We start from the raw sequence: 22,636 nt of genomic DNA on the forward strand, positions 1-22,636 counted from the left end.
GCTCATCTGAGATCACTGTACATTGAGGACATTTATAAGTTTCAAATATAGATGTATTAAATAAAAAAAAGACAATGTTAAAACCTCAACAATAAATTTTAGACTTCCTCATCTGATGTGGAGAGACCAGCTTGTTTGAGTGTAGCCTTTATGAGGCAGATCTCAAGTCTGGCCTTGGTTTGCTGCAGTTTGGTCAGAGTCAGTTGTTCCTTTGCCAGATGAAGCTGTGTTTCTGCCCTTTCAGTCTCTTTTTGCAATTGTTGAAAGTGATTTCAGATATCAGTCAATGCCATTCTTTGCATTTTTTTTTGTTATTCTGTAATCTTTTCATGCATCATTAATATATATTCTAAAAAGAAAAATATTTTTTATTGTGATGAAATGTGTAAATATCAATTAGTGACAGAAAAAAAATGCTTTTGGTCAATTTTGACAGCTGTTTGGGGGATTATTTTATAAGGCCAAACTTTTTCTACTTTGCTGTAGGCCTATACTGAAAGGTTGAATATTAAAGCGTATACTCACTATAGCCTGACGGATGAACAAATAAAATTAAAACCTTATGAATAAATATTTCATAAGATACTGCATGATCTAAATATAGTTTTATTGAATAACTTTTAAGTTTTATTACATTTTGGGCATGAAATCCACACTGAATCCACCCTTCTGATGGGATCAGTTTAATCCAGTTTTTTTTTTTTTTTTTTGGATCAATGTGATCTAAATCCTACAAAAAAAGGTCTGAAAAACCCAAACTAAAGGTTTGATCCAGATTAAAACCAAGATTGGATTATGTCATCTAATCCGATTAGGTAATCCGTTTTTTTTTTTTTTCTTTTGAAAAACCTGTTTTCAAGATTTGATCCAATCCTTTATCCAAAACCCTAGTGGATTGGTTTTGAAAAACCAGGCCCTGATGTTCTCTATAATTAATAAAGGGGAAATATGTCAGTGGCACAATACAGTATATCTAACACAGTTCATAATACTCCAGTCTATACAAACTGGTCAGAAACTCTAGACTCCTGTTACATCACAGTAGCAGGATATACATAGGTCCATAAATATTTGGACATCGACACAATACTAATTTTAAGCTCTATACACCAACACAATGGATTTGAAATGAAAAAGGAGTTTTAACTGCAGACTGTCAGCTTTAAATAGAGAGTATTTACAAGCAAATCAGGTGAACACTGCAGGAATTACAACAGTTTGCATGTGCAGAATTGGACAGAATAATAATCATAAATCAAATTTTCACTTTTTAATATTTGTTTGCAAATCCTTTGCAGTCCTAGTGGATGACTTCAGCCTGAAGTCAGGAACGCATAAACATCACTATAAGCTGGATTTCATTCCTGGTGGTGCTCTGCCAGGCTTCTACAGCAGCTGTCTGCTGTTCCTGCTTGTTCTTGGGGCATTTTCCCTTCAGGTTTTCTAAAGCATGCGAGATACATGCTCAATCAGATTCAGGTCAGGTGAATGACTTGGCTATTGCATAACATTCTATTTTTTTTTCCTCTTTGGTTGCTTTTTATTTGTTCAAAATGCTTTGGGTCATTCTCCATCTGTACTGTGAAGCGCTGTCCAATGTGTTCTGAAACATTTGGCTTAATAGAAGAAAACTTTCCCTGAAACGCTTCAAAATTCATCCTGCCGCTTTTGTCAGCAGTCACATAATCAATAAATACAAGAGAACCAGTTCCATTGACAGCCATACATGCCCATGCTATGTCACTACTACCACCACTGCTTAGGATCTTAAGCAGTTCCTTCTCCATACTCTTCCCATCACTCTACAAGTTGATCTTAATCTGTGCATAGGATGTTGTTCCAGCACGTGAAAGCATTTTTAGAACTCCAATCTGGCCTTACTGTTTTGAGGCTCACCAATGGTTTACATCTTGTGGTAAACCCTCTGTATTCACTCTGCGTTAGAGTCAACAATCAAGAGGACACCTACACTACATACCCCTACCTCCTGGAGAGTGTTCTTGATCTGGCCAACTGTTGTGAAGGGTATTTTCTTCACCAGTGAAAGAACTCTTCAGTTGTCCACCACAATTATTCTCTGTGGTTTTCGGGGTCTTTGGGTGTTGCTGAGCTCACTGGTGTGTTCTACCTTTGTAAGAATGTTCCAAACAGTTACAATTACTTTTGGACCCTTAACAAGTGGGAAGCACATCTGCAAACTGTTGTAATTCCTTCAGCGCTCACCTGATTTGGATGCAGACTGTCAGCTTTAATTTGAGGGTATTTGCAGTTAAAGCACATCTTGTTAGTTTCATTTCAAATCCATTGTTAGTGTATGGTATGTATGGTGTCAAAAAACGTTAGAATAGTGTCGATTTCCAAATAAATATGAACCTAAAATGTTTATGAAGGGTCAATTTGCAAAGAGACAACTTTTTGATATGTTTTATGCTGTGCATTTAAGAGTACAACTGCAAAAAAAAAAAAAAAAAAAAACCTATTTATGAAAATTACTAAAACTGGACATTTTAATAGTTTTCAAATGGCAATAAACTAGATTACCAAAAAAGTGAAAAAGTTTTTAAAACCTTTTCACACATCACCCTTATAAACTATAAGAGTTAAGAAATTGCGGCAACTTTACCAGCCACACAATGGATGGAAACAAAGAGATATAGTGCTATATTCCAACTCTATATCTACATTTCATGGTTTTTACAATGATTATACCTCTTGAAGTCAGGACTTTCTGTATTAAAAATTGTACAAAATGTATCCTAAAATGAAAGAGAAACAAGTTAGAGGTGAATGAGCTGGCAGATTAGCTAATCAAATTCGCTCAGAGAAATGCTATTGCTGTCAAAGATGGAGTCAGTTTAGGGTTTAGGAAGAGACTAATCAGATATCCTATTTATGGAAGGTTTGCAAGGAAATGTCATTCTTTCTTGTAAAAGTAGGCATTCTGTAGTATTTCCAAAATAGAATATTTTATTTTGATATTTAGTGGCTGCTGTAATTTGTAGTTTATCTTGAAACATGTAAATTTGAGTTATTTGGTATTTTATTTTAAAATACATTTCAATGTATTTTTGCCCATCACCGCCTACAAGCATAGGGTAACAGATATATCGTTTGATGACTACAGAGTAATGTGATGAAAGCTGTGGAACATGTATGAAAATAGTAAAGGTACAACTGTGCGGGTAAGGAGAAACCTGCCTCTATACGTCTGATCATCCAAAGAAGGAAACTAAAAGGAAGGCTTTGGGTTTCAGAAGCGTGTCATTGATCTGCAACACGAGCAGAACGAACACAGAAACCCTGTTGTCAGCTGCATGCTTTAAATACCAGCACCATCTACAGGATGTGAACAGAAACTTTACCAGGCTACATGAACAGTAATTAGGTAAATTAATGTGATCCTCTCACAATTTCTCAAAACAGTTCTGGTTTATTATAATTTACAAGACTGTAAGTAACAAATTCATTAAAACAGTTTTGCTTAAACAAAAAGATGGTCCCGGCCTTATACAACACAAGCTCCAATTTGATGCCTTAACTAAATATATATATCGTTCTAGCATGAGAATCTAGGAAAAGCTCTCCCTTTTCTTTTTTTAGACCGTCAGTACTGGTTACATAGGCATGATCATCTTTGAAATATTTTTATACATAAACAGCAAGAAGTGCATTATTCATAAGTCTTAAAACAAAATAGCAAACCCCATAAATTTTGCCTATTACCATTGGTTAGTAATGCCTGTTTTTTTATAACGATAATTATTCTCTTTCAAAGCCAGTATTAACAAATGCTTCTTAAGATCACCTCAAAGTTGTTTTTTAGATTTGCCATTAATTGTCATTTGTTGAATTTTAACAGATAAAAATGTATCTTCAAAAAAGAATGCTGAAAACCCAAGGTCTTAAACATGGACTCTTTAATATTGACTCATTTTCATGGTCTGTAAAAATGCAAAATTAGTAGATTCATATTTTGAGATCTTTTACATTTTACTAATACCTATTAACAACTTTGAAGTGATCTGTACATCTGAAGCTGTACATTTAGTCACCTTAGAATTAAGATTCTATCTGATGTGTCAAAATAATTATTGACATTCTTATTAAATGACAATTTACATTATGGCATTTTTTATACAAGTCGTTTACAACAAAAAAAAAAACAAAATAATAATTATAATGTTACACACACACAGTTTGCTATTAAATGCAAAAACGTTGTAGCTCAAAATCATTCAGAACGCAGACAGAACCTTGCAATTCCAAGGTGACAATTTGTTAAACTGATTATGTTTACCCAGTAACTACTGAGAGTCTGAATGTCTCTGGTTACTGGTGAGGCATAGTTCATCCGTTTTTGCAGGTAACCGTTTGTCCATCATGTGAATAGGGATGACAATCTCTCCTGGGAAACTGATATTAGAGCCCGTTAATGGAGCTTCAACTGAGAGAACACCATCTGGAGACAGCATGGAGCTGATCTGTTTTAGGTCTAAGTCAGCCGGAAGCCTAATAAATTACACAAGAAAAAAAATAGAGTGATTGGAGCAACAGCCTGAAGAACTATAATTTATGCAAATGTTTTGAGTAAAAATAAATAAAATAATTTAAAAAAAAAATACATTTCTGTTGAGTTTTAGACAGAACTTATTTAAATTCTTTTTTTATATACAGGATATACTACATGTAGAGACCGACAGGCTTACTTGTATTTTCTTGCAAAGCTTCTTGAGATCAGCCTGTGATTTTCCTGTCTTTCCTCGTGATTACCTGTAAAAGAAAATGTTAACTTAAACATGCCACTGAAATCCTTGGGAGAGATATATATATATATATATATATATATATATATATATTTATTTATTTATTTATTTATTTATTTTTTAATAAACAAATACATGCCTCAAAGATTCCTCCGACAACATTTATATCCATCACATACCTGTTATTTCCAAGTATCCGTCCCTGGTTTTGACGCTTATCTCTTCTGGAGAAAAAGGACCGACATCTAGACAAACTTTCCAGTCTTGCTCTCCTATCATTTGTTCACACACAGCATCAGAAACGTGTCCTTCAGATCCAGTACATGATTTAGATGGAATCTCCTTGCACAATGAGCTGAAGAGAGGAAAAGGCATCGATCCTGGCCAACTTGATGTCCCTAGTCTCTTCCTGGCTGATTCTATCCAGCTAACCTCATCAGGTTCAAGAAAATGGGGGAGGTTGGCGTTTTCGCTGAAAAGCGTCTTTTGTGGCTGCTCGTGAAGAGGGTCCCAGCAACCATTTCGATAAAACAAAGTACGAGACATGTTTTAAAGAAAAATTCTCTGTTTTGGTCTTAATACCTGATGCTAAGACAGCAACAATTACCCAGACTTATGAAAAATCTACAGGAAGTTGCCACTGACTTCTTTTATACTCTCCTTGTCTATTAAAACCTCATCCCAGATTATACAGTTATCCAGCCCCAAACGTCAACAAAAAGGCTTTCACTCCAGTGTTACAATTTGACTTGCACAGAATGATGCCATCCTGTTTGTATTTATAGAAGTGGAGGGTTAATGGCAAATTCTTGGCGCATGACAATAGGTGCACTGGCAATAACAGAGGCCTCTGTATTCTGGTCACATCTCAGTACTTTTCTTTCCCATGGTGATGAACTTTGTTGCACAACAGCATGTACTCACAGCTTCTATCTCAGCTCTAGAGAATCCCTCAGTCCTGTAAACAACATTTACAACTACATGCGCAACACCAATCATTTTTGTACCCGATTATAAATTAAGAGCAAAAGACAACAAAAATAAACCCAAACAGCGCTAGATTTGTCTTTTTTAATGAATAATTAGGATTAAGCATTTTACTTAATTATGAATGCACAGGAATACTTGCATAGAGGAAAATCATGTACATTAACATGAATTTTTTTTTTACTTTCTTTCGATTACAACCCTACATCAGCTACTTCACTGTGCAGCTCATTTCACATGTGACTTGGGTTTGATCAGTGAGAAAGGCACAGAAATAGACTACAGGAGATATACAGTGTGAATGAGAACAGCAGAGCACAGAATACAAGAGTTTTCTAAACAGTGCTTTTCCAAGTAGTAGAACGCTGCAGTGCTTGTGTGGCCCTCTCGCTCAGCAGCTCTGGGTCAGCAGGAGTGTACTGAAATAAAATACAACACCTAATTAGTTTAGATTTTATAATAAACCTCATGTACTGTTGGGGATCCACTCTGGGGTGATTGAGTCAATTCGGCCATAGCTTTTTTTGCGTTTTAGCTAGCAAAATTATTTTAGATAAATCTTATTTTGAAAATCTTTAAATAAAAAAAAATAAACTCGAGCCAAATTTACTACAACACATTAATGCATCAGATTAATATATTTTACAAAATTTTTTTTTTTTTTTTGCGAAAATCTGTTCACCTCAGTTCTGAATCAAAACTACCTAAAGAGTTAAAATGCTGTCATTATTAATTGCCAAATTCATAAATCAAGTCATTGATTTGGTAAAAGAACAAAATGACGTATTTTCAATATAAAAAAGTAATTGTGGACTGGATTTAAGCTTTTATCCCTGTCTTGGTGACAACCAAGACAACATTGACTTTGATTTTAATTTTTCCTCCCTAATTTACTGTTGGTGGCTGTTTTTCTCCATTGACTTTCATTATAACGGCGTTTTTTGATTACAAAACAATGACACCATATAATGATGCATTTCTGATTTTTGATGGTTTTTCCTGTTGGGAAGATGTAAAATTAGTAATTTTGACTGCTGATTATCCGGTAGCACCCTTTAGGCTTGTGCAAAAAAAAAAAAAAGCTTAGTTTCTAGATATTTTATGAAGTATAACAGAAAATTAAAGTGTGTATGTATCTGAATGTGTGGCAGTGACCTTTGTGCACTTCCCTTGATGTCATTAAGTCAAAACATGCATGCAGCTCTCAGAAATGGAGTAAACAAAAACAAAGACTGCGCACAAATATGGTTATTATGGAAGCAAATGGGGCAAAAACAGCCACTGACTGTAAATTTAGGGAGGGAAAAAGAAAGTGAAAAATCTAACAATACATCAAAGGAAATGTTCTTATAAATCTTTCACATGTCCAAGACTGTGACAAAAGGTTAAAAAAAATCCAGTCCACAATTACTTTTTATATTGGAAATAAGTCATTTTGTGTCATTCACCAACTTGGCAATTAAACAGTTAAAATCCTGTAATTTAACAATTTAGTAGTTTTGATCAGAACTGAGGTTGATTTCTGCAATATAATTTTTTTAAATTATATTTCTACCTATATTTAACCCTAACATATAGCTGAATTGACATTTCATTAGCATGTTCTTTGATATACAAATAAATACTGCAAGCTTCAGAACTCAAAAGCAACTCCTTGTCTGAATATATATAATTCCCATGTATCGTACTGAAAAAAAAAAGTCATTATATAATGCATCATTGAATGTAATCAAAGAGAAATATGTTGAGTGAGAATCAAACTTCCATATTGCTCTTTCAGTGAATATAAAATGATGCAAATCCCCAAATAACACCTGAATGCAATGCATGGGTGAAGTGTTTTTTGATGATGTGCCAGAGGCTGAGAAAAAAAAAAAAAAAAAAAAAAAAAAAAAAAGTTCATCCTTTTCTAAGATTTAAAAAGACTGAATTTTTCTTAACATGCTGCGGGCAGATTAAAAATAGATGTTGGAACTGAACTATGAAAGCTATGGATTTTTTAATAATAATAATAATAATAATAATAGATTAAACTAAATCAATCCAATTTTTATAATCTAAAACTGTACATAAACAAATTAACAATAAGAATGTATTCAGATTCTCACCAGCAGTGCTAACTTTCAGGCAAAGGGATTTCCCCCAAACGGGTCTCCAAAAGCATCTGCAAGAGCAGCATTCTGAGTGGCCGGAGTGCTCTATAATATAAAAGCACAATGAAATTAACACACAAAACCTGATTAAACATGTAATCACAAAAACTGACTCTTTTAGGATTTCCCGAATTTGTCTCGCATGACAAAATTGACGCTGAAATTTCACAGTGTGAGCAGGGCTTAAGGTTTACAGGTTTATTTATTTTTTTTTTTTTAGTACAACAGTATCTCCAGCAGTAAAGATATCCAAAGATGTGTTTTTAAATTGTAATGAAATCTGTGTTTTTGAAACTAATGAAGACAGCAGAAGTCAATGATTCATTTGAATTATCTAGCCTGACATGTTTAATTGTCCAAAATACTTTAAAATGTTTCTTAAAATAAAATATATTGTTTTTACCCAGACAATTATATTTTAGAGCAGTAATCACAGTACCATGATGGTTATCATACCATCAGAATCTTATACCGGCCCATGGCTACACAGTACAACTGTAATACACAGCAACTCTATGAAACTTCCGAACTCAAATGTACATACTGTGTTCATGAGTGGTGCCCCAAATGGGTTCACTCCAAAAGTGTCATCAAAAAGATCTGTGCCTGCTGCAGGAGCTGGGTTTGTGGGTGCAGGGACTGGATTTGAGGAGAAGGCCACATCCAAAAGCCCTGTGGCTGGAGCTGGGATCAAACCTGCTGCCTGAGGTATTGCATCCATAGTAGGGATCAGCTGAGAAGCAGGTTTGGAAGTCCCTAAACATAAGAGCAACTGCAATTATCAAATGATAACCAAACAATCACCTCATTTTAATTAGCTGGTGATTATTAAATGTATACCATTGGAGTTAGCTGAGATTTGGTTTATTTCAAAGTCATCATGATCTGCTGCATCTTGAGCCAAGCCAACCTTGTTGGAAAAGTACTGATCAAATGAGCCATTGGTGTTTGGATCAGGCCCTGGTTCAGGTTTCTGGGGTTTAACCATCTGGAAATTTTTGAACATGTCTTTTCCAGATTTACTCTCCTTCTCCCCGAGGGGGTCCAAAGCTGTAAAGGCACTTTTGACCACTGGGGGCTCTTCTTTCACTGGAGGACGGGGTGGAGGGCGAGGAGGAGCTACTGCTCCCTGCTGCATTCCCATCATGGCATTGGGAGGCATCAAAGGAGCAAACTGGTTTGGTTGGAAAGGACTAGCCACAGGACCAGGAGCAGGCCACGTCCCAACAGGTGCTGCGGCTCCCGGTTGACCCCAGGCTTGTGTGCCAGCTGGTGGACCGAAAGGCGAAGTTCCTTGCTGCCCCCATGCAGGTGCAGACAGGCCTCCAAAGGCAGACGGCTGAGGAAAAGGTCTTGGAGGTCCTGGAATTGTTACCTGAACACCGGCCTGAGGGGGGAACATTGTGGGTGTCTGACCCCAAGAGACTGGAGTAGTCCCAGGAGCATGGCCAAGAGACATGGACCCTACAAATTATGAAAATATTAAAATACGAAAAACAGTTAATGTTTAGGGGGGGAAAAGTGGGACAAAAGGAGTAACGTAGTGACAGAAATCAGGGGGAAATTTTACATCTTTGAACTTGATTTAAAACATTGTGTGGATATAGATTTGCTAATTACATTGCATAAATGAGTTCGAAAGGTATAAAACTTTGACATGTGTTCCACACTTTAAATGTTATAATTGCATTCATTTATTATGTCTCTGCATAGAGAACGGCTGCTAATCATATATACAAAGGAGAACAAAAGAACGCTTTATTTCCAGTAAATTAGATTTTTAATTTGATTTAAAAGCTAATAGGTTGCCAAAATTGCCAAATAAATGTCATTAAAAAAACTAATTTCATGTTTTGCTCCTTCAAATTTGATTTTACTCATATTCATAGATTTGATTGTTTTGATCTGACTGGCTTTTGAAAGCTAATGGTTTCCCCTGCAAACATCACTTTTGGCCTTTGCTATGTGGAGAATGTAATAAAGAAATTAATAAAAAAATAAAATAAAAATAAAAACATTTTCATTCTGCTTCTAAAAACAACAATATTTAAACAAATTTTAAAATAGTTTCTCACATGCTAGAGTATAATGATAATAAATTGCATTATACCAAAAGCATTGATGGTGGAGGATGGTGTGGAGTTGAACAGGTCTGCTGGAATGGAGGAGTTCTGATTTGATGCCTGAGGCTCATTTTGGGCAGGTGGAGCAAACAGTCCAGATCCAAACAGGTCATTTCCCGGTGACTGCAGATACACATTGATAATTTTAATACTTTAAGATAAATTAGACAATACTTAAGAGCCCACAACTATAGCTATATCTAGTACTTACACCACACATTTCAACTGAAGGGAAAAAATAAAATAATAAAAATATATAAATAAAATACATAAAAATATATAGATGCCCGTCTAAATAGCTCATGAAATGAAAATACAGCTAATCTTAATACTAATATTTGCCATGACATTGCTGCGCACAACCAAAATTAAGAAAAAGATCTTTGGAATCAGTGAATTCAGATTAGTTTAGAGCATAAAACTTGGCATGTTGCTCATGCAAAGTTACAAAAGTCAACTCGCTATACAAGGACAACAATGTCATGTCACTCAACAGGTTGTGGCAATTTAAATCCCTATTTCACCACGTGTCTCTGAAGAAGAAGAAAAAAGAAAAAAAAACAGCACACCTTTGCCAAAACCATAATTCCAGTGTTCTAGGAGACAGACTACAAGGACTTTAGGAAAAATCATTAAATCGACACTAGGCATGAGATGACTAGTTCCAAGGTTTACCGCGGTTTGGAAAAATTCAAGGTTTTAAAACTGCTAAAATTTTCTGTAATACCGGTCCTAAGGTATATGAAAGGTTTTTAATGTGTTGTAAAGAAATCAGTTTTTTAAACTAAAGAGAGCAGAAGACACGTTTAATGCTCCAAAATTGTATAACTTTTTCCTAAAATAGTGTTTAAATGGGAAAACGAAGCTTTTGATTTTTTTTTACCGACATTTAAAAGAATATATTTTAGAGCAGTAATCACAATACTATGAAACAGTGATCTTTTTATCCAAAAGTTATCATACCTACAGAAAACTATACCAGCTCATGCCTAATCAAAGCATTCTTTGTCAAGCCTCACTGCACAGACACAGGAGGAACATAGAATATCCTGATTTTTTAAACTTCAGTCCTTTTAGTCTCTCTCTGCATTTGGATGTGCAGTCGTGCAGGGGTGCGTTTCCCAAACAACGATGTAACGCCCAGCTGAACTATCATGGTACGATGCATCATTTGGGAAAAGAACGATGTAGTGACTAGTGTTTACCAAAACGCAGTTTCTCTGTCGCAGATCCATCGCTTGAACCACGTTAGTTATATCGTAAAACGCCCATAAAGACGCTCTAAACTGGGTGGAGTAACTTCTTTAGAGAAGAACCCCATAGTTTCTTTGTGCAAATTTTAAAAAATTTAAAACAAAATCCAATAATAGATTTGGTAAACATGCACTCGCTTTCCATATTAATTAAAATATATGGCACATATAGGGCCTATGATTCCTTCACAAATGTTATTGACAATGACATATATTCTAAAACATAAAAATCACTTAAAAAAGCAAACACGTATTCTAATATCATATATAAATTATATAAATAAATTCATAAATTAGGCGATTTAACAAGAAATGAAATTTAATAATTGTGTATTAGAAATAAAAAAACATACCTTTATAACTCTTAATTATTATTATTATTATTATTATTATTATTATTATTATTATGTAGGATATTGTTTATTTATTTTTTTTAAAGGTCTACTTTTACAATTTGACACTTGTAAACCACAGCAGAAGGTTCTAACCAGCAGGCCCATGTCATGTACAGAACAGATACTTAATAAATAACCTACTATAAATAACCTATTATAAATCTCCACCAATCAGCTGGTGTGTGGTGTGCGGTCTGGCGCAAAATGGCTGCCGTCGCGTCATCCAGGTGGATGCTGCACACTGGTGGTGGATGAGGAGATCCCCCTCATTGTGTGTAAAGCGCTTTGAGTGCCCAGAAAAGCGCTATATAAATGTAAGGAATAATTATTATTAAAAGAATTAACGTATGCTTTTTGTTTTCACAAGCTTTGGAGAGGTAACATTCTGCTTTTAAATAGGTCACTTACAGCTTTCGCCATGAGGCCGTGTTTAAAATTCTATCAATGTTTTCAAAGTGAACTGTGAATGAGCACAATTGTAAACATCAAGATAGGTAAAACTGAACTGTAAAAATAGTTTGAAAAGCAAATTACACCTAAGAGAGAGGACCTTGATGCTTTGGATAACTTTGAATGTTAGTGTTCTAAATGAATAGGTCATAGGGGGCATAAGTGGGAATAGAACACAGCCAGGAACTAGGTTTCGAACTACAGCTCCAGAGGTATAGTTGAGAATGCTCAAGTTTGCGACGCAGTTTGCAAAGGTTTGTTGGAGCAACAGACTTGGGAAACGGCAAAACCAACAAACTATGTTTGTAACGACGGAACTTGCAACCTTAGTTGACTAACGATGGTTTTGGGAAATGCACCCCAGAATGAGACCTCACTAAGTTTCTCTTAATCAAACGTTCACCTTCTCTCTCCTCCGTGCACATCTAGGCTTTAGGTTTTGAGGTGGAGGGCAGAGGGCTGTCAAACCTCCACTTTGAACAGTAGTTGAGGGGTTGGTTTGGAACAATGCCAATTGCTTATTGGATCCATTACACAGAGGAGCTTGAAGGACAGGAGGGTCTGAGCTGTATAACCCATTTACGATGGGTGGGTTGTTCAATGAGATGCTCAAAAAAGGATTCTGACTAAAGATGGAATTGGTGCCACCATTCAGATCACTTATCGGTAGCTGCTGTACTTGATTATTTGGACTCTCGTTTGATAACTGAGAATCAAACAGTTTATTAAACTGTTGACTTTTTGGAGAGGGGTCTTCACTCGAGTCCGGCCCGTTCAGAAGAAAACTAGAAAAATCTGACTCGTTATTGGAGGAAAACACAGAATCTGATTGATCATTCAAGGGAGAAAAGGGATCGTCGCTGAAGGGATCTGAACTCAGAGTTGGGAAAAGATCTGATGTGGATGAAGCCGATTTGTCAAATGGTTTATTGCAGAGGGGAGATGGGTTTGTGATGAAAGGATTGTCTTGATTTACTTGATTGCCATCAAACAAATCGGATAACTCAAGCAGCAGAACACTGTCAGGCTGGTTTAAGAGAGAGAAAGAAAAATAGGTAGATTCTGTGAAACTGAAAAAACAAATTGGCTAGAATGAACAATTTCTGATTGTACAATCATACAGCATCCGTAATATGAGATGAAAGATTCAAACATTAAAAGCATACAACAGCTTTATTTATTTTTACCCCATATTAAAATGTCTATTTTTTTATTAGCAAAAACAAAAAAAGTACCATATTACCATGATTTCTAGACGACTGCAATGACCCTCTCCTTCAAACCACTAAAGACTAATAAGTTGAATAAGTTACTAGAAATGTGAATGCTTTTACTTGCATTTAAAGTCTTTTTTAATAGTAATTCAACACCAAAACAGGACGTATCATCTTTGAGCCACACTCTAACACAATGCAATTGAAGTGTACTCTTCCTTATTTTTTGTGTTTGGGAGCCATCTGCTGGCCAATAGGACCTTCCGAAAAATAAAACCTGCCAATGAGCTTTTAACTCATGTTAAAAACAGGCACTAAAAATGCTCGAGTCCCTTGAATCAAGGACTGTTGAATGGCCTTTGTTAAAGTGTAATAAATAAACTATATTTGGAATATGCAAAGAAACAAACATGACAAGAAATCATGCTATGAATGTCTCAATCTTAGTTTACCCCACTCTAAAACATGAGAATGTTTAAAGTTTATTAAATGTGTTCCATAAACATTGCAAGCTTGTACACTGTAGGGTCATTACCGTAGGAGAATGAATGTCAGGTGGAGTGGACATATCACCAAACAGGTTCATCTGCTCTACACTCTGAGAACATACAAAAGTTATCCAAGTCAATTTCTGTGGAATATAAAGTCAATAATGTAATTTTCCATGAAGCACTTACTTTTACAGGGTTTTCATTTCCATCCACAGCGAGTAAAGCATCGCCACCATTCTAATATCAGAACATAAAGACAAATAACACATGAAAGACCACATTAAAATAAATACTGCTCTAATACTGTACACAGTGTTCACACCCACCTCAGTGCCATTTCCTTCACCCTGAAAAACAGTAAATGTGTGTCCATAAAACAACATTTTTCAGAACAATATTGCTTTTTTTATTTTTTAAAAGCAAAAATTTATAACATTATCTAAAAGTTACTTTAGCTTTTATCATAAATATTATATGCACATCACCTTTTGTCCAGCCTCCTGCTCTTTCTTCTTCATATTAAAGATCAACTGAAACAGATCCTTCAAATCAATGACTAGAGGCTCAGCCTGCAAGAGACAAATTGTGCAAAGATAATCAAGTGTTCTTCCACGTTTTGCATAATCCATCACATCCACTTGTCAAATCTGTATTCATTGATATTTTCCCATTCGATAGACTAACCTGCTGAGCTGTTTTAATAGCAAAAAACTGATGCTGGCCCTCTGCTCCACAGACATAGCCAAATGCCCGGTTATCAGTGACATCACGAGCAATGAAGGAGATCTTATTCACCACATGTTCATGCTCAATCACCTGACAAAGAGATGATATGCACAGAGCAAGATATGACACAGAGCTTTCTAAAAAAATTCAGTTCTGACTTTATTAGATTTACTGAAAAGTCCGATTCACCGCTCACCCCAGTTTTCTCATCAACAATTTTGATTCCTGTTAAAGAGATGTTTATCCATATTCTTTGCTTGTGCTTGCCTTGAGAACGAGCAGCTATTGCCATGCCCTGCACACAAAAAAAAAAAAAAAAAAAAAAAAAAAAAAAAAAAAAAAAAAAAAAAAACTGTACAATTAACCAACAATAATAATGATAAAATAATAATAACGGCATAGTCATGTCTCTATAAAAAGACAAAATTGTAAACTTACATCAGTTTTATATAAAATTGGGATTTAATTCTCACAAAGTAATGCAATGCATGTTAGAATGCAGCAAGAGTCATGGTATAAATCTGTATAGTGACTTTAAATTAAGACAAACAAAATATATATTTTAGCTTTTTTTTTTCAACTTCTGCAATGAAAATAAAAACCAAGAGCAACCATTTTTGTCATTGTGTAAATGAATCTGTGAATGAGTCAATGATTCAATTATTAAATTCATTAAAAGACTCACTTGCTAAGTGTCTAAAGACGATTATTGTCATACATTAAATCTGGGATTTGTATTAGTCCCCGTTTATCCTTGATAAGCCTAAACCAGAAAAGGGAGTTACTAGCATAAATTAAAAAAAAAAATTAAAAAAAAAAGTTTAATTATTGTCAAAAACCTCAACAGAAACACATTTACCCTCAATATTGCACATCTTTAAAGGTTAAAAAAAAAAACTCAAGTACTTATGAGATAAACAGATGTGTGTGCCAATTTCATCTTGTGGATTTTAAAACATTTTTGGGGTGGGATAAAAATCAGTGATGTAGCACACAATTGCTAGTGGAGTGATGACGTGTTGGTTTCTCATTATTATTCATAGGCGAGTTTTCCCATCCTATGAGAAGACCCTGCTTCATAATTATTCATGACTGCACTGCATTCCGTTGACAGACTAATATGGACAAACCAGACCAGCCAAACTGCGAGACAGCATTGAAATTACTGTTTATTTCTTTGCAATTTAACTTTTGTAAACTAAAATCATGCGTCATCTCACATTTTGCATCAGATTATATATATATATATATATATATATATATATATATATATATATATATATATATATATATATATATATATATATATATAAAAAATCTGATGCAAAATGTGAGATGACGAGCATCTAGAGATGAAGAGCATCTAGCACTGCAAGAAGCGGGAGTGGCAGGCAGAGCAGAGGAAAAAAAAGGGTTTTTGTCAGTGAGCTTCCCAGCTCATTCATACATATACATATATACACATATACATACACACACACACACACACATTATATATATACACACATTATAGATAGAGCTGGGAAGCTCACTGACAAAAAACCTTTTTTTTCCTCTGCTCTGCCTGCCACACCCACTCCCGCTTCTTGCAGTGCTAGATGCTCTTCAAGCACTTCTGAGATAGACTTTAACTGAAAGAGGGGTGGTTTTAGATCCACATGAAAAATAAATAAATAAACAAACCACAAGTAGCCATCTTGTAGCAGTACCTTCAGTTTCATCATGGAATCCTGACACATTTTATCCCCTCTTGCATCTTGAACATCATCCACACCAATAAGTTTGGCTTTATATCTCACTCCATCACCCTGAAATCTGGACAAGAGGAACTCGTCTGTCTTCTCTGGGACTGTGAAGAAAGAAGAGGAAAAAAAAAAAAAAAAGACAAACTCATTTAATAGCAAAAAAAAATAAAAATTAAATCTGTGCAGAGTTATTGCTAGATATAGATGAAGGCAGACTGTACTTTTTCTCCTTTCCTTCCAGAATGAAGTTCTGGTCACGGGTGCAGTGGTTATTGTGACAGATGCTGATTCAGTGGTCGATGCTGGTTCTGCTGGTACCACAGTAACAGGTTCTGCTTCAGGTGACTGTGACATGGTGAGTGGTTGTTACAGGACAAATGAAAGAAAAAGTGTGGGAGGGGGGGAAACAGCAGCCCAGAGGCAAAAATGAAGGGGGGAAAACACAGGTGGGATATTCAGCAAGCACACATTCTCAGCGCTGGGCCTGGATGGAGATAAAAAAAAAAAAAAAAAACAGACAGACAGAGTTAGCCAAAAATTATATATATATATATATATATATATATATATATATATATATATATATATATATATATATATATATATATATATATATATATATATATATATATATATATATATATATATATATATATTGTAAATGAAAGAAATCACATTTTTCATTGGCGTCATTCACTGCAATACAAACTACAAATACACTGTATATTTGTAGGCCAATAAGATATAGAAAGATAAAAACAGACATATAGGACAAGATTGTGATGATTGTCAGAGCCTGATAATTAAAAAAAAAAAAAAATAAATAAATAAATAAAAAAGTAGAAGTGTAAGCTGATTTTATTTTAATAAACCCACAGACAAGGAAACAGCTCTTGTATAAAAAATTAATTTGTTAGAACAAAAAAAAAAAAAGAAAAGAAAACCAAAGTACCTGTAGTGTCGAACTTACACCATCATCAAACATTTAACAATTTTAAATATCAGGCAGATACAGATGTCAAAAAAACACTGTGCATTTCTAAAAATGTATTCAGTCACAAGAACAATTTTCCCCTGCTTTCACACACAACCAATTTAGCTGATTTGAAAAAGAAAAAAACCAACAACCATGCATTAACATGTTCCATTTCAGAAAGTCTCAATTTGCACATCAAATACAACTGCAAGCTAGAATCATAGAGCTATAGATTCTGCTAGTGAAAAGGGCAGAGGAAGAAGAGGAAACCATGTCAGCAGGAAAACACTTCCTGCTTAGTAGGCAAAACAAAAAGTGTCAAATAAGTTTTCCCATTCCTGAAATATAATACAGGAATCAAAATTACATTAAGGGGAAAATCTTCACAAGGCTGCAAGTAGTCCCTCATTTAAGGAGTACACCTAATCTCCAAATGTAAAATCAAATTTCCATCATGGAATCAATAGTGCAATTTAAATCAAAACCGATATCCTGTAACCATAAGAAATGATAAAAAACACAGAATCATCATCATCATCATCACCACAATCACCATTTACTCAGAACAAGGACGAGGCTGTTCATCCCAACCAAAATCAGTTCCGCCACTCAAGAAGATACACCAACAAACAAGTAACTTCTGCAAAGACTTCAGTTAAATCTAATTGAACCACCTTATTCAAACAAAGCAGGATCATTTGACAAAAAAAGAAAAAAAAAAAAAAGAGAAATTAAATTGTCTGAAAGACATACCTTATGAGCAGAAAACAACGTTTAGTTGTGTATTTCTCAGCAGAGAGAGGAACGAGACAGCAAGAGCAAAGGTGGACTGATCAAAGGTTGAGCAATTAAAACTTGTTAATCCTTTTCCAACAGCTCATCTGCCCTAAAAACACATCGCAAATCTCATGATTCTCAAGATTAACCAAACATCTATCAGTGTTTCTCCTGGGGCAGAATTACTTTTCCCAGTTTCTATGGAGGGAAACAAATCTGATGAACTCAGATTATCTGTTCCTGATCCAAGATGAATTTGTAATGACCCATATGTAGACAAGCTTATGCATTTACATAACTACTGCAGCAAATGCCAAAATGCAGTGAAAATTGCTGAAAGATAAATATACAAGGGCTCATTCCAATAGCAGACACATCGAAACGAATGCCAATTGCCATCTAGCGTTAACGTTTTATAATTAACCCAAAGTACTATCTGGTCATAAGACCATCAGCAGCGTGCTCATCAGTTTCTTGCACAAGGAGAAAAATAAATAAAGTTAAGTAGAAGAACATATTAAAGTAGAAAGTATTTCTCAAGTAGAAATACATATTTCGCATACCCTAAATAAGATTAAACAACATCTGAAATAGGCTAAATCTAGTTATTGACTAAACAACAAAATTACTTCTAGAAAAATTTAAAAGAGGTAAACCTTGATATGGTAAAACGGTGATGTTTTTATGACCCTTAACAGCTGACAAAGAAAGCCTGAAGCAGAGATATGAACAGTTTATCAGCAGAGTTATGATTATCAAGAGCGGAAAACAGTGGCACAATTGCTGTAAGATAACTCATTACAGCAGGTTGTGCAGGGTCAAACATGAGACAACCATAAAACAAGAGTAGCAAGAGATGTGAAAAAAAAAAAAAGAGAAGTTTTCTGCTTTACAAGTGTTCAAATCTGCATCCCATCTCACATGAGGACATAATATAATAGTGATAACATTTTACACGACTATTAAATCTTTTTGCTGTGAAGTGGAGGTATAAGTTACTTTTTAACATGCAGCTTTGGGGCCAATATATTCATACCAGTTGTAATGCACATATTTTACAAGCAACAACCAGTTAAACAGCTTAATATCAGTCATTTCCTGCAGCTGTTCAGCTAATCAAGAGAGTTAAAATATCTTACAGCTTATCATTAAAGCACAGGTATTTAAAAAGAATTAAAAAAAAATTAACGGGTGTCCATGTAATGTCTACCAATTTATAGATGTTGCATAATCCCTCAATTATTTTAGGACATTACATACACTAGAAACATCCATTGATTAATCAAAAAATAAATAAATAAATTGGATACATTGTTTAACTGCCCACTTGCTTCAGGATGAGTTCTAGATATATTAATTTATATTCATAAATACTGTACGTGTCTATCAGGTAAAAAAAAAAAACACTTTTAAATTGGTTTCAAATTAAGATTCTAGCAAAGCATTTCACAAAAAAAAAAAGAATAAAAAATTGTAAAAAAAAAAAAAAAAAAAAAAAAAAAACTTATTTTCACCAGGTACATTTTAAGGAACACAATATACTTTATCAGATTTTTTTCTGTCATAAAAGAAAAAAAAAATGTAGAATTGACACACAATATATTTTTGGCTGTTGTTAAGTTATACCCATGTAACAAGGCTGCAGGGTCATATGTAAACCAACCCAAATTAGCAAAGTAATGCACTCAAGTGCCAATTGAAAATGTAAAAGAAAAAAAAAAAAACACTTATGATGTTCAAATGTGTGAGACTCAGTCTTCGATTTAAAAAGGGTACACCACTGCAGGGTCAAAGAAGAAAAAAAAAACTGTTTCTGCATTAAAAATAAACAATCAACAGGACTTGGCCTATCTAACATATTCCTCCCTATTTTCGAATATTTATTTAAACAACTGTTGTCAAATTGATGATGTACATACCATCTAGAAACAATTTGTATTCAACTATTTCTTCCTAATATTTTATCTAGAATAATCCCTTTCCATACTCCAAAATAATAAAAAAAATAAAAAATAAAAAAATATTTTTTTAAAAACTCTAGTAGAAACCCACAGGGATCATTAGAATTTAAATATATATAAAAAAAATATCAATAAAATATGGTACTAGACTGAAATGTTTTTTATTATTATTTTACGATGGGTTTGTTTTTTTCATCAGGGATTTCAGTGAAATGCCTCGCATAATAACTTGTTTATACTGAGATGAGGACTTGTTCGAGTGGTCCTGGTTGTTCAGTAACTTAAATGAACCCAAAAGTCACATAAGTTTCATTAAAAACAGAGGATTCAGCAACAGTTGAGGGTGTTCATAAACTGACGCACATCAGCACTATTACAACCAGCAAAGTTACATATTAGCCATGCACAAAATGCCCAATGCATTACTAATAACACAGAATAAAAAATGATACATAATCAACCTTTCGCAAAGCATAACACTTAACATAACTTGTTAAACATTATTTTTACTGACACGTTTTTCACCACTACGTACTGGAAATTGTGGTACAATTCAAAACTTGTTCTGTGGAAACAATAGCCTATATATACACACACACACACACACAATTGTTTGCACATGTTTGTATTTAATGCCCGTGGTATTTTATGGCACGTGGCCAAGTTCAAGCTAAGCTTAACACCTGTAACCACGCCATGTCCATTTAAATATAACCAAATTTCGAACCTTTTTTCTTTTTTACTTTTATCTCAGTTGATAAGGATATTCATACACCAACACGCGCCAAACTGATAAACTTATATTCAGACAAATAGCAGAAAGCCAAAAGTAAAATCAGATGCTGCGCTTACCGCAATCGTGCATTATTGAAATCCGCGCCTGAAACAATGATAACAAACTCAGGATGGTGCAGATGAGCTGCGTGGATAGTTTGAATGAGTGAGAAACCAAAAGCACTCTTTTGAGCAGAAACAGGCGCTCCTCGGCCTCCTCAAACTGTGCCAAACTCACTGACAGAGACTCGAGCGCCTCCCGCAGGTATCGCGCACCTTCACTCCACCTTTATAACCCCATTTCTGCCCGTACATTTCCCACAACCGCAACCTTGAGCGGCTGATGAACACAAACCTATTTGTTCCGAGACACCGTCTCCTAAAAGGTTTGTTAAAATGAGAGTTTATACAGCCTATATTTAAAAAAAAAATCATTAAGCACTGAGTAATTCTGAATCCCACAAATTGAACTTTCTATCCTTCGCTCCTCTGCTGACATTAATACGGAACCCCGGAAGGGACGTAGTGGAGGAGAAAAAAAATGGGTGGGTGAAAAAAAAAAAATGGGTGAAAGAAAAAAAATGGGTGGGAGGAAAATATATATTTCTAAGTTTTTTGCGTTCTCTCGCAAAGTTTTGCGTTCCCTCGCAAAGATGTTTTGCGTTCCCTCGCAAAGATGTTTTGCGTTCCCTCGCAAAGATGTTTTGCGTTATCTCGCAAAGATGTTTTGCGTTCCCTCGCAAAGATGTTTTGCGTTATCTCGCAAAGATGTTTTGCGTTCCCTCGCAAAGATGTTTTGCGTTATCTCGCAAAACTGTTTCTCCACAAACACTTCCTGTTCACTGCACTCACGTAAACCCTCCCGTTTTTGCTGAAATTCTCCCATATTTTACCATTCTAACCCACTTTCTTTACATTACTGTGCGCTGATTGTCGCCTTTCACTTTGCAACCTCTGAACCAGTGAATGCATGTTTAAGCGCTGACTGATAGACGCGCTCCATACAATAAACTGATCCCAGATCAGCGTCTGTACGCGCCATTTAAAGGGACACTTCTGTTATCAAACAAGTGCGCAGCAAATGAATCTCATGTTTTGTTTAGTTTGATAACAGAGGTGTCACTGTAAGAATGCACAGATCTATAATGAAAGCAGTCCATTACTTTAGAAACTTCATATTATTCAGTGTATTTGTCTGTTTAAACATACACCCGCTCCTCTGTAAATGGCGTGTACAGACGCTGATCTGGGTTCAGTTTATTGTACGAAGCGCGTCTGTCAGTCAGCGCTTATAGGTAGCATATACGCACAGTAATGTAAAGAAAGTGGGATAGAATGGTAAAATACGGGAGAATTTCGGCAAAAACGGGAGGGTTTACGTGAGTGCAGTGAACAGGAAGTGTTTGTGGAGAAACAGTTTTGCGAGATAACGCAAAACATCTTTGCGAGGGAACGCAAAACATCTTTGCGAGATAACGCAAAACATCTTTGCGAGGGAACGCAAAACTTTGCGAGAGAACGCAAAAAACTTAGAAATATATATTTTCCTCCCACCCATTTTTTTTCTTTCACCCATTTTTTTTTTTCACCCACCCATTTTTTTTTCTCCTCCACTACGTCCCTTCCGGGGTTCCGTACATTTAAGAGTCAGAGTGGGTGAAGAGGAAGAAAAATTGCAAGAAAATGGTTAAGAAAGGCCATGCAAAACTGAATTAGAGAAAGGAATTAAATAGATATTTCACCCAAAAATTAAAGCTACCTTACTTTTTAGCCTACTCTTTATCGTGTAGTTTAAACCTTTATGGTAAACCTTCTATTAAACACAAATAAAGACATTTAAAAATATGT

The 22,636-nt window shown here is 35.0% G+C and overlaps 2 protein-coding genes across 18 annotated transcripts; both read right to left on the reverse strand.

The window, feature by feature from the left end:
- Positions 1-3,410: 3,410 nt before the first annotated feature.
- Positions 3,411-5,190, reverse strand: hspb15 (heat shock protein, alpha-crystallin-related, b15). Its single transcript, NM_001098732.2, is given in 3 exon segments — positions 3,411-4,509; positions 4,707-4,770; positions 4,943-5,190. Coding segments are annotated over 3 exon segments (465 nt in total). The 5' UTR covers positions 5,139-5,190; the 3' UTR covers positions 3,411-4,304.
- Positions 5,191-5,820: 630 nt separating this feature from the next.
- dab2 (DAB adaptor protein 2) lies at positions 5,821-21,051 on the reverse strand. Of its 17 annotated transcripts, XR_015490052.1 has the most exons (17): positions 20,867-21,051; positions 18,030-18,162; positions 16,522-16,784; positions 16,265-16,404; positions 14,752-14,850; positions 14,514-14,645; positions 14,315-14,398; positions 14,156-14,176; positions 14,016-14,066; positions 13,874-13,936; positions 12,528-13,151; positions 10,014-10,149; positions 8,744-9,367; positions 8,448-8,659; positions 7,859-7,948; positions 7,199-7,611; positions 5,821-6,583 (listed from the first exon to the last, which is right to left on the reverse strand). XR_015490052.1 is itself a non-coding variant. In XM_087251595.1 (16 exons), exons 3-15 carry the CDS (start codon positions 16,652-16,654, stop codon positions 7,874-7,876), a joined length of 2,394 nt encoding a protein of 797 aa, XP_087107721.1. In that variant the 5' UTR covers positions 16,655-16,784; positions 18,030-18,162; positions 20,867-21,051; the 3' UTR covers positions 5,821-7,611; positions 7,859-7,873.
- Between the last annotated feature and the right edge of the window lie 1,585 nt (positions 21,052-22,636).

Source organism: Danio rerio, chromosome 5, assembly GCF_052040795.2.
Source record: "Danio rerio strain M-AB ecotype USA chromosome 5, GRCz13ab, whole genome shotgun sequence".
Classification (NCBI taxonomy): domain Eukaryota; kingdom Metazoa; phylum Chordata; class Actinopteri; order Cypriniformes; family Danionidae; genus Danio; species Danio rerio.